Here is a 12,317-nt window from a genome sequence, read left to right as displayed (position 1 = left end):
CATTATATTTTATGCTGGTGTTACAGTGTCTCCTGTTTTCCTGTTGTATTTATTTTGTAGATTCATTACTAGATCAATGAATAAGTGTCTGTTTTACTGAACTTCAATATAAAGATATAATTTTCATAACTGCTGGAGCTCTGTTATTGCCTTGTGATTGATGCTCGGTCAGTTTGTTACACTGCATTAGTATCGTTATATTTTTTTTAGTGTACGTGACTCTAACCTAATATTGAAGCTGTTTAATTACACAACTCTGAGGAGAAAAGGAAGGAAATTTGTTTTCACAAGTCCTGTGACACGCCAGCGAAGGGCGTTGGAGTAAAAATCCACATATACATCAGGTTGAAGATGGCTCACGACTCATTCACAACATTTTGCATCGTTGAAAAGCTGCCATCTAATGATACAGAACAAACTGATGCCTAATGTTTGCGTTGTTTTGGCTTTGATTTCTAGACGCTGAAAGAGAGATTTTAAGGTGGTAGGAAAGCACTCCGCAGAGTCAGCCAAGTGCTAATACCTTACACACACATACAGGGAGGGGGGAGCGTGAACAGCTTTAGTGAGGATTTGCTCTGTATTAACCCTGAGAGGGGACGGAACCAGCTGGAGCACAAGGAAGACAGACGTGTGTAGGAGAAAAAAATGGACAACTTTATTTTGCACAGAACAATGATGAAGATTGGTATGGAGTGCAGGAGTCTGAGTAAAGTATGATGCAGTGTAGGTTTATCTAAGCTAATGATTCCAACGGCTGACACAAAGAAATCTGGCAAGAGAGGGCAAAAGAAGAATGGCTGTAGAAAGTGCTGTGCATTTTGAATGACGTGAAGCTGAGAAAGTTTAGCCAACAGCTGCCCAAAGACTGGGGACAGGACGGAGCACAATGGGACACCCTAATGTTCCCCTCACATACACATATACGAATTCCCACAGGGACAAACGTAGACCCAGTCGACTGCAACCTCACACACCAAATGGTGAGTTGAATGGTATCACAGTGTGAAGTAGGTTGTGTCAGTAGTTGTAGGATCTACAGTAGTACTTTTATTTAGTCATAAATCTTAAACAATATGTTTATTTAAGTCTCGCTCATGCTTTAATTCACACGTGGGACTGTTTCTTGTTCTGTATTGGCCACTGCAGCTTAAGAAAACTCCTCAGTTAGAGTGAATATCTATAGTGCACATCACAGTTGTCAGTTATTTAGGTTATCCACTATATAAATTCAGCACACGCACACGTTTTCATAGTTCATGTTCATATGTTTGCTGAAGTGATGACTGGAAATATGTGACCACACTAATAATTCTTGCCTCTGTGTAAGTTAAGGGCCACTTAGTAGAGAACTGGACTTCATAGTGTCCCCTCACTGTGAATCTGCTCCGTCCAGCACGTTCAGCAGTGTGAAATTGTTATGGGCAGCAGCTTGCAGGCATCTGTCCATGAAGCTCTTTCTTCCCTCCAGACCGGTGCTGAAGCTCATCTTTACACATTTTCATTCAAGTCATCTCCACTAATGAAAACCTGTGATCTAAATGAGAAAGACGGTGGCATCTGGATCTGAATTCTCTTATTTGCCATCATCAACATTTGCTCTCATGCCACATCGTGGAAGTGCCTTATTTTGAGAGCACCTGCCTCACCTAACTGTACTGCCCATCATATTTTCCCAGCATACAACATGAGTAATATTTTATCTGGGCCCCGTTTGAGTCAATATGTTTTTCTTCTATCCCCCCACAGACAACCTGAACAACGCACTAGGTGCCATTAGAGTCCTCGGTTTGGAACTGATTGAAGATGAACTTAAACCCCATCTGAACACAGTTTTGACCAACATTAAGGAGAGGAGTGAGTTGATTCACTTGATTTCTGAGAGGTATTTGTTTTTGAGCTGCGCTGCCCCTCAAGCTGCAGCTAGACATCCCAAATATATCATGTGTGATGTGGGAGCATCAGGCTTCAACCTATAAAAAGGTCATAATATGTTTTTTACTTGATGTGATTTGACTTGCAAAAGGCAAATAACTCTGCTGCCACAGGAAATTTACATATTTATATGTTTTCATATCCATATACATTAAGATAGCATGCATTGCACTTCTCGTGGCAGCTGTATCGTAACAGCTCCCGATCCCGAAGAATAAAACCTGAAGCAAAACCACGACGGTGAGGGACAGGGCGCTGAGGTTTGGGAAGCTGTAAGGGGATCAGGTGTATGACAGTTGTAAATCCCTGGTAGACGTTAAGCTGCATTTGTCTCTTCTAGCACGACGGGGATAGAGAAGCAGAAGAAGTAAAGAAGGGTCACAGAGATCAAGCAGGGAGTAAAGATGGAAAACAGTACAGGATTCAGTTCAGTCCCATCTGCTCAAACATTAAAGACACACACAGTACAGCTGCTCCATGATGTAGCGTGATGTCGACCATGTCTTGGCCTCTCAAAGTGATAAAATTGAATCTTTTTCAAATAGTATATATGTGACAGTATTGTGGACACTGGTGTGAACCGTGTGGGATTTATTTTTATGTGCAGAGAAAGGTGCTGCTGAGCAGGTAGTGATCAGTGGGATCCTGCCGATCCTGGCCCTGTCTCTCAGGCACAGAGGACCTCTCACTTTGCTGACTGCAAAACTAGTGGCTGAACTTGCCAAGGAATGTAAGCTGATTATACAAATCTATGTCAGTCTAATGCATTTGTACATTTTTATTACATTGGCTATGCCTGGTTCATTTGGTTTTCTGTGGTGCTTCCAGATATTATTCCTCGTCTTTATTGTTTGTCACTTCATGTTCATAGTGTTTTTCTTTTTTCTTTTCCTATTTCCTGTCAGCTGTGGTTCGTAAAGGTTTTGGGGACGCAGGACTGGTTCTAGCTTTGCTGTCAGTGCTGACAAGTTCAGATCAAGAACTGCTCCTTTATGCTGCAAAGGCTATTTCAAGAATGTCTTATGACAGCCGTAAGTAGAGGAAAGCAATTAAAAATATCTCCTCAAAATGTTCTTAAGATTACTAGTTACTCACAACAGTAACTGTGTTTTCGCATCTCCTTCAGCTAAGCAGCAGGAACTGCTACTGCGTCGAGGTGCAGTGCCACGTCTTGTTGCCATCCTGCTTCGCTTTCAAGATGAGGAGGCACTGGAGGAAGTGTGCCTGCAGGCCCTGTGCAACCTCAGCGGTATGGCAGTGGCAGAAGAGGCAGGGATGATCTGGGAGAGAGGTGCACCTGTGAGACCTGGAGAGTCGACGTTTTACGGCGTCTCTCCCCACACCTGTGGTTTTGCCTCTTCTGTGACTCTGCTGCGTGTGTCCCAGTGGGCACCAGGTCAGTATGCAGTCAACATCGAGGTTTTCCAGCGCTGCTCATCCTCCTTCTGGAGCCTTCATGGGAGCAAACGGACTACTGGCTGGTTCCTGTTCTCCAGCTTGGGAAGTTGTTCAAATCTGTACAAAGTGATCAAGTTTTCTACCAAGAAAGTTCCTCGAACCAAAAGTCTAAAGACTCGCATGTTTCACATTTTGCTCTGACAGCCGAGACACTGTAAAAATGGTGACTTAACCTAAGAGGCAGGCAAAACTCTGAGTGACCTTCAGAATCATACCAATTATTCATGTACCGAGAAATCGGGGGAATTGTTAAAAAACACCGGACACGAAACATTCCTTCATTTCAGTTTTTCATGATTGCACATTGCTTGTACAGCCACTCACTTCAGGTAAAATTCATCACTGACCTATTTTAGTTGACACTGGAACAATTTCATATAATATTTATGTATTTTTTGCAATAATTATTGTATTAATTGTATCAGGAATAATCAGAATGCTGTAAATTGGTGAAAATTCATGCTGTGATGCTGCGTTTGCTTATGTGTTTAATTTTATTCTGCACTTTTATTATTTGAATATCTTAAATAATAAATAACTTGACATTTAATCCTTTTTGTGTGCGTGTCCTTCATTCTTTTTGTCAAACCCATTTGTGTTTAATTAACTCTGGATTGTCTTCACCATGGGTCACCTTCTTTAACCTTTCCCTGAGACCACAGGGGCACTGCGTTAACATGAGCCCCAGAAGACGACCACCTGAGAGCACACAAATGATGTGTCCTGCAAACTCTGTGGCTGCTTGAATCAGACTGGTATAGGCTCTGGGGAATCTGAGGGAACACTTGCAGAACACAAACCAGTGTTACCGAACAGCCTAGTCCCAGTTTCTTTACAAAGTCTCATTTGCCTCAGATCACGTAGCACAAAAGCTTAAAAGTTCGAACTACCAGAAATAAACACTAGATGGCATGCATGTGCTTCATAGACACCTGAGTAGCCTTTGAACAGCCATAAAGCCAGTTGTGACTTTGGATAAGTACCTATACAGATGAACTAAATCTAAAAATGACAAGCTTAAAGAAACCTGACTGAACACCTCTGCTGATATTCAGGTCTAGATATATTAACATTGATTGAATTGGTTTTCTCTCCCTTGCTGATATGAAAGTGTCCAAGTTGAATCTGTGAAACACAAATGGCAACACGGAGATAGACATGTGTATTCCCCTCTCAATCTTTCTCCCATTTCTCTTCCTCTAATTACCCTCTTCTTATTGGTTCCATCCAGCTCCAGGCGTCCAAACGCAGGGGTACGTCCTTTAATCAATCTTAACTTTATTACTCTGGGACCCACTTAAATATTTGATGTGATAGAGATGAGGCTTTGGAATTATTTACAGGTAGTCAAGAGGTTCACACACCCAGTCTTGACTAACTTGATTGTCCTCTGGTGGAAAATTGACTCGCGGGGCACTTGTTGCAGCGGAACAAAAACATTGACTTGAACAAGACAGTTTTGTTTTTATTTTTTCCAGTGACCAGAAATACAACAATCCATTGGTTCAGCATGGTTTGTGCCTCTTGTTACATTACATACATACAAAATATACATTATGGCAGTTGATGAAATAAATATTCCACCTGTTGCATGATGGGGAAATGGTGGATTAAGCAGTTAGTCTGAGGTTTGATTCCTCCTAACCACGTCTTTGGACATGACACTAAACCCTAAAACCTTGTACCTTGCACACAGCAGTCATTCCCATCTGAAGATTAAGAAACAAGATCACAGAAGAGTCTTTTTTATAATGATTTTCCAACAGTGGTTCTTAATTCTGTCAAATGACGATATTCTTTTAGAAAATTAGTTGCTTCCCTCAAACATTTATGTAATGTTTATATATGAATAACACAAACATGAGGTCAGTACCATTACATGTCATTAACTTTGTGTCTCATCACTCCCGTAGTTTTGTTTCTTCCTCTCTGTCTCCCTCTCTCTGTTCTCCTCTGCAGGTATCCTCGGCCTCGGAGCTAAATATCTCCAGAGATGAAGATGCTTCTTGTTGTTTTTTGTTTCCTGTTCTTTTCTCTGTCCTCTTTCACCTCAACCCAACCGGTCGAGGCAGATGGCCGCCCACCCTGAGCCTAGTTCTGCTGGAAGTTTCTTCCTCTAAATGGAGTTTTTCCTCTCCACTGTCACCCAGTGTTGCTCAGGTGGAGTTGTAAGTTTTCTATATATATATATATATATAAGAATGATGAACATTTCAGAATAAGGTTCAGTATAATGACTTCAAGTTATTGGTTCATTTATATTTTAAACAATTATTTAATAAAGCTTCATAATTTTGTATTGTAATTCAATATGGTATTGTGTATGTAAAAACACTAATATTAACCACGACTTAAAGCAGCAACACTGCTACATCGAGACAGAGTTGGTTTTTGTAGACACTGTCTTTGCACAAACACATTAAGTGTTTAATCAATAGCTTCCCTTCCACACTGTAATAGGAAATGCAGGGAGCGTGCATATATTACTTTCAATATAAGACTTGTTAATAATGCACGATGAACTTAGCATTATATGGCCTCAAACCCAGATAACATGGCTGTGAAAGAAAACCGTTTTATTGCTTGTCTTTGCAAATGAGTCCTTTAAACTTTAATCCTCGTGCTGTTTTCTGCAGAAACATAATTGCATTACGATTTCATAGTACTGGGATTATAATTACTACTTTGGTTGTTTCTTTATTGTGGCCCCACTTACTCTGAGCTTGTAGCATCCTTCAGCAACAGACAACAACAATGCACCTTATGGGCACAAGCTGGCTTTCATATGCACATGCAGAAACATACAATGCACAAGTGGTGTTTTAACAGTGAATGTAATAATTTGATAAATCCTTCAGAGGTTTGCCTCTTGTTTTTTTCATTACCAAGCAGATAACAGACTCTTCTCTGCCCCTCTGACACCCTGCCACATTTGAAGCAGACCAAAATCTCACTTTTGGGCCTCTCGACCCGGTCGATGGAAACTGTCATCAGCAGAGACTCAGGATCAGCATTCACAAATCAATTCTTCTGTGAGTTTTTCTACAGAGCCACTTGACTGCATTGTGTGCCACTCCTACCAGGAACAGCGTGGTCCTCTTTGATGGCTCGCTCTACATCATAGTACTGCCTCAACGCGACATGGTACTACTCCACTTTACTAGCTTTTGGCATCAGGTACTTGATTTTCCACTACAAATACTACCCACTCAGTGACACCACATGAAACATCCTTGTTTCATAAGAAATGTTGTTGTTTCCTGAAATGTTCTGCTCGTCACAGCAAGGACACATGTTTCTTTTCAGAAGAGACTGAAAAAAGCAAGACAACAGACTGAAAAACTCCAGAGAGTGTGGGAAGATGACAAGATGACTGTGGCTGCAGCAGCGATGCTCCTTTGTGACCAATCATTGGTCTGCAGCATTTTCATGCAACCTTTTGGTATGAACTTATCTTATTTGGAAACTCAATGGAGGTGGTATTGGAAGTTGTAGCAGGTATTACAACTTTTGGCCAACAAAAAGCCAAAGGCGCCCAGTAGAGTTGATTTGGGTCAAGCTGATACCATGGGGTGGAAAAATGCTGTTAGAGAGCTAAAGAGCTCCAGAGAGTTTCACAAAGTCTAGGGCAAATGACATCAGCAGCCTGTCACATGGGCTTTATTGAGCAACTTAAAGGAAAATATAATTTATTTTTAATAAAACTGATTTTCATCAGCTCATTTACAATTTTCATCTTGGGGATGACCATAGAGGTGGACAAAAGGTTGCACAGACCACAGCAAATCTCCGATTGGCCACAAATGCTAAAGTCAGAAGGTGGTCAATATTTGACTTATGAGTATAAAAGACAGTATAACCTACAAGGACAACTAATCTGAGTCAAATATAAAATTATTATTATAAATAATGTCTATTACATAATTGTAATTACTTTCTTTAAGTATGATTGTCATTCTGTCTTTCAGGTATAGCATGTGCATCACCAAAATGACCTCCATGATATTCAGGGAAACTAAAAGTTATAGTGATTTCATTTTGTTTAATACAATAAAAACTGTGTGTATAAGACATTACAGTATATAGAGACATACCATCAGGGAACAACATATTTCATTACCAGTGCCTTAACTCAAACTCTTGTATTGACAACAGTGAAACTGAAGTTTCCTCCACTCTCTGCTAAATGTCAACACACCTTTAGTTGCCCAGTCACAGTAGCTGTAACAAGCTGCACCGGGTTATGACAAGCAGATGTTAAACTCAACACCAAACAACAAAGAACGCACCACATCCCAGACAGCTTATTTTTACCCGGTGATGTCAGAGAGCTGAATGGTCGGTTCAAACGCCAGCTCCTTCACTTCTATTTCTGTACAGACATCACAAGCAAACGTGGCACAGATGTAGCTCTCTCCTGCTGCTCTGAGCGACAGAATAAGGCTAGTACTGGAACAGGCAACAACAACCGCGACCAAACACTGAGGCTGTGCTTCAGGCATGTGTATCTGTATGTGCGTGAAGATGTGTGTGCCTGTGTGTGTGGCGTTGGGTTGGTGGGAGGGAGGCCATCTGTCCTGGCCTATTTTGTCCATCACAGGTGGGCCACACACACACACAAACACACACATTTTTGTATGGCAGTCAGTGTGAGGACACTCATTGACATAATGCATTCCCTTTCCCTCTACTGTCTGGTCGGCCATGCTAATTTACTCTGCTTCAGTTTATCACATGTTCTGCCTTAGCCTAACCACCACAACCCTACACTTTACCCTACACCTCACACCTAGTGTCTTAACCCTGAATTTGCTCTTTGAACCAGCTATATTGTTGCATGCTGGTCCTCACAATGATGGCCACTCACGCACACATCATAGATGTTGTGATGTCAAAAAAGGATGGTGCATGCCTGATAGTTGACTTTATTTTCATGGATGATCGTTTTTCTTAATGGTTGTTTTGAGGAAATTTTGCATCTTGACATTATCAGCGGGGGAAAGTGGGAACATGGCGAAGGGACAGAGGGAAGGGCAGAATGGTGGCGCACAGAGATGACATGGCAGATGGCTGATTGGAGATTATCACCATGGGTGGAAACACCAGGAAGCCAATTAGGGGAGGGGACAGTGACGTTTGGATTTCTTGAAAACCAATCAAATTTGTTCAGGCTTGATTGTATATTTGACACCACAGACACTGGCATTACACTGTAAACCTTGAGAATGATCATTGGCCAAAATAATCAGCCAAAAAGCTCTGAGCTGCAGACTTAATGAACTGTTTGAGAGCTTATTGCGGCTGAGACCTTTTAATCAATGATAGTCCGACAAGAAAGCATCGGGAATGTGTGCGTCTGTGTGTGGCAAAAGATGTTGGAGGAAGCTGGAGAGAGCAAAACAAGAAAAGAGCCAGCTAAAGATTGTGTTTGAAAAACAAAGAGAGAGGCAGAATGTAAGATGAGTCACACGCAAAGCAAACAGAAGAGAAGAAAAGACAGCAGCAGCTTTACAGAAATGAAAATAGAGCTGACTGTGACAAAAACATCAAAATGATCCTCAAACTTTCTTTTCAGCCTCCTCTGTTCTCTCCATTTACAGTTTTGTGTTTCATCTATTTTTTCTGCTTTCTGTGCCTGTTTCAGTTAACTCACTGTTTCCCCTCAGCCTGTGGGTGTTCGGTACAGTGTGTGTTCCCGTCATTCTGCTGAATAAAGATGACAGCGTTAGCAAGCATGGCTATCACTTTCCTTCAAAACCACTACGGCTCATTTGACAGGCAATACCTCGGACAAAGTTCTCCAGTAGCAAAGTTTATTTATTATATATTTAGATATTCACAGAGTTAACACAGCAGCCATTGTGCATAAAATAAAAGAACAAGCAGCATGTGTAAAGATGAACACACCTGAGCAGGGCATGTTTTACAAAGATCAAAGTTCATGACGACTTTGGCATTTTTAGTTCAAGCCAAGGCTCTTAAACACACAAAGAAAACTCTGTTTTGATTAAACGAAAAGATGTTGAATACAATTACTGCTCAAACTCGTGATTGCCTTGAGCACAAATGAGTAAGAGAAACATAGTCGAGCTATAAAAGCTTGGCTGTAAAACGAACCAATTAGTCCCCACATGAAGGAAACGAGACATGACAGTGTAATGTGTGAAGGGCAGACGAAGACAGCGAAAGGAACAGCAAAAGGCAAAGGTTTGTGCTAATAGTGTGACATAATATGTCGCAGTGCTTCTCCCTGAATATGTTATAGGCATAGAAGAGGCAAAACCACAGGTGACCCCTGGAGAAACATTGTCTGACACTGAATGTGTGTACCCGAGGCTGGGCAGATCAAGGCTCTTCAGCAACCCTCCTAAGTCTAATTAAGATACTCAGCTGATTGCAGACTTGTCTGATTAGGCTTTTCATTATATCTGCCAGGTTGAGAGCTTTCACACCAGCCTGAGACAATCTTTGATATCGCTGAACGACATCGGATGAGTACAAGCTTAATGGAGTTTAATGGAGCACATTTCAGCCTTTGATTCCTCTTAAAACACCATCAACAAGTACGATACCTTCTGATCATTCACAAGCAACACCACTTGGGCACTTCTGATTTTTTTTTGTCCTGCCCCACCTCCCGCATCTCCCCAGACTGAAAGACAAAGCTGCCAGGCTTCCCTCCCCCTCCTCCTCTCCTCTTATTTCTTCCCGTCTTGCCTGATCTGTCAGCGAGTGTCTCCCAGCCTTCACTCTGTCTGACAGACGGACTATCTCTGAGTCGTCAGTCACTCCACTGCCTCTCTGAAGCCGTCATCTCTAGCCGGCAGGGACACCCCCTGCAACACAGCCGTCGCACTGCAAATGAAGAGAGGCCCCTTGTCTCCAGGAACAGGGGAAGCATGAGAAGAAAATATTCGATTGATTAAGCAGGCTCTCTTCTCATGTGGTCATTAGCATTGCTATCAGTGGTTGTAAAGTGAGTTTTAATATTCAGAATGAGGCCTGACCTTGAAGTTGGAGAGTGGATTTCTGCTTTAATAAGGTGTAACACACTGTGCCCTTTGAACTAGTATGGAATAGCTGCAAATCATTTTGAAAAAAAAAAAAAGAGAAGCAACATCCTGTTATCCAAAGGTGTTGAGTTGATGATGGTGGAGGTTTCTTTGGTTGAAAAGGTAAAAAGGTAGAGAACACATGATGTTCTCTACCTTTTTTTGTATTTAATTTTCTTTTACATTCTAGTAGCTCATTAAAGACTCATCATAGAGAATTGGGAAACCAGAGACCTTGACAATCGGACTTTCTTCTTTTACACTCCTTTGTGTGTCACTATGTCAGATTATATTTACATAAAGTTTCCCCTATAGTGTTGTAGGATGGTTTTTGAGCCTGACGAGCTCAGCAGGGTCCGCTAGGGGGGAAATCACAAGTCTTTAAAGCCAGGTCTCTTTTACAATCTATAGCAGCTGCCATTGTTCCAGCTTTTTGAATCTATTAGTGTGAGCAGCCAGTTAGATATAAGATGAAACAAAGAGAATTTTTAAAAAGTTCCAAGATGTAGATCGTGTAATAAGTTAATAAAAAATGACCAAATTCAAAGGGAAAGTTCTATAGGGAGAGTCTGATTGACACAAGAAAAGTAATACGCAAATATATATATATATATATATTTCTGTGACAAGAATTGACTGTTGCTTTGTGGAAAATGACATTTCCCTTCAGCAGCGATTCTTTCTGACAGAATTACAAATTTAAAAAAAGTGACAAAGGGTCATGATCAGTCAAAATACAGTGACAAAAAAGTATGTGAACCTTTTGGAATTTCTGATCTTATCGATCTGATCTTCATCTAAGTGAAGAGAATTAATATAATGTAAAGTAATAAAAAAATTCTGAGCTGACAACCATAAAAACCTTACAGTGCTGTAGTGGAGAAAGTATGTGAACAATGAGTTCAAAAAAAGCTAACTGAGTCGGGTGCTAGCATACCTAGACTAATAAATTTGTTTGTAGGTGTGGACCAGAGCTACTTTGACAAAAACACTAATTTTTTGAGTTTGCTCCACACAAGAATGCGCTTATGTGAGCCGTGCCTCACTAAAAGGTGCTTTCAGAGGATCTATGATCAAGAATTGATAATTTACATAAAGCTGGAAAGGGTTGGAAAGTGAAAAAAAACAACGAATGGAGACACTCAGTTACAGTTAAAATGACCCCAAGAGCACAACACTCATTAATGAGGTAAAGAAACAACCCTGAGTGACAGACAAAGATTTGAAGGCATCATTGGAACTGGCTAACATCTGTATCATGAGTCTACAGTATGTAAAACATTGAACTATGCTATGTGGTGTCTATGGCAGGAGACCATGAAGGAAGCTGCTGCTTACTAAAAAGAACATTGCTGTATGGATGAAGTTTGCTAAATAGCACTTTTGCCAATACTGTTGTGGAGTATCAAACGTTTTGTGGACTGATGAAACTATATTGAACTATTTGGGAAGAACACACAGCACTACACCTGGCATAAAAAGGTCACTGCATATCATCATTAAAACACCATCCCAACTGTAAAGTATGGTGACATACTTATGCCACTAGCACTATGAGGTTTTAATGGTTGTTCTCAATAAAGACAATAACAGATCTGAATGTTTTTGTGTTATTATTTCAGGCACATTATATTTGTTAATACTCTTACTTAGATGAAGATCAGATCACATTTTAATACAAATTAATGTACAAAAACCATGAAATTCCAAAAGGTTCATTTACTTTTTCTTGCCACTGTATGGTGGAATTTTCATTTTGCCTTTAAGTTAGAACGTAATGGTTCTTAAAATGTGTGCAAGTTAGAAAAGAAAAACTCAGCTGATTATATTTCTGTTGTGTAACTAACAAACGTCAAAGCCAGTGTTTGATAT

General features: G+C 40.6%; 1 protein-coding gene across 1 annotated transcript; it reads left to right on the top strand.

The window, feature by feature from the left end:
- Window positions 1-889: 889 nt before the first annotated feature.
- si:dkey-21e13.3 (uncharacterized protein LOC100150043 homolog) lies at window positions 890-3,534 on the top strand. The gene is made up of 5 exons (XM_026351888.1): window positions 890-983; window positions 1,750-1,857; window positions 2,543-2,665; window positions 2,841-2,966; window positions 3,062-3,534. The coding sequence occupies exons 1-5, from the start codon at window positions 890-892 to the stop codon at window positions 3,532-3,534; spliced, it is 924 nt and encodes a 307-aa protein (XP_026207673.1).
- The last annotated feature ends 8,783 nt before the right edge of the window (window positions 3,535-12,317 follow it).

The sequence above is a fragment of the Anabas testudineus genome, chromosome 19 (assembly GCF_900324465.2).
Source record: "Anabas testudineus chromosome 19, fAnaTes1.2, whole genome shotgun sequence".
In the NCBI taxonomy this organism is placed as follows: domain Eukaryota; kingdom Metazoa; phylum Chordata; class Actinopteri; order Anabantiformes; family Anabantidae; genus Anabas; species Anabas testudineus.
Note: the sequence above shows the minus strand (reverse complement) of the source record. Positions and strands in the feature narration are given on the sequence as shown.

Excerpts from the sequence above, each read along its gene's own strand:
- si:dkey-21e13.3 (XM_026351888.1), top strand. The coding sequence starts at position 890 with ATGGGACACCCTAATGTTCCCCTCACATACACATATACGAATTCCCAC. Across the intron at positions 1,858-2,542 it reads GACCAACATTAAGGAGAGGA|AGAAAGGTGCTGCTGAGCAG; the intron begins GTGAGTTGATTC and ends TTTTATGTGCAG. Across the intron at positions 2,967-3,061 it reads AAGAATGTCTTATGACAGCC|CTAAGCAGCAGGAACTGCTA; the intron begins GTAAGTAGAGGA and ends CATCTCCTTCAG.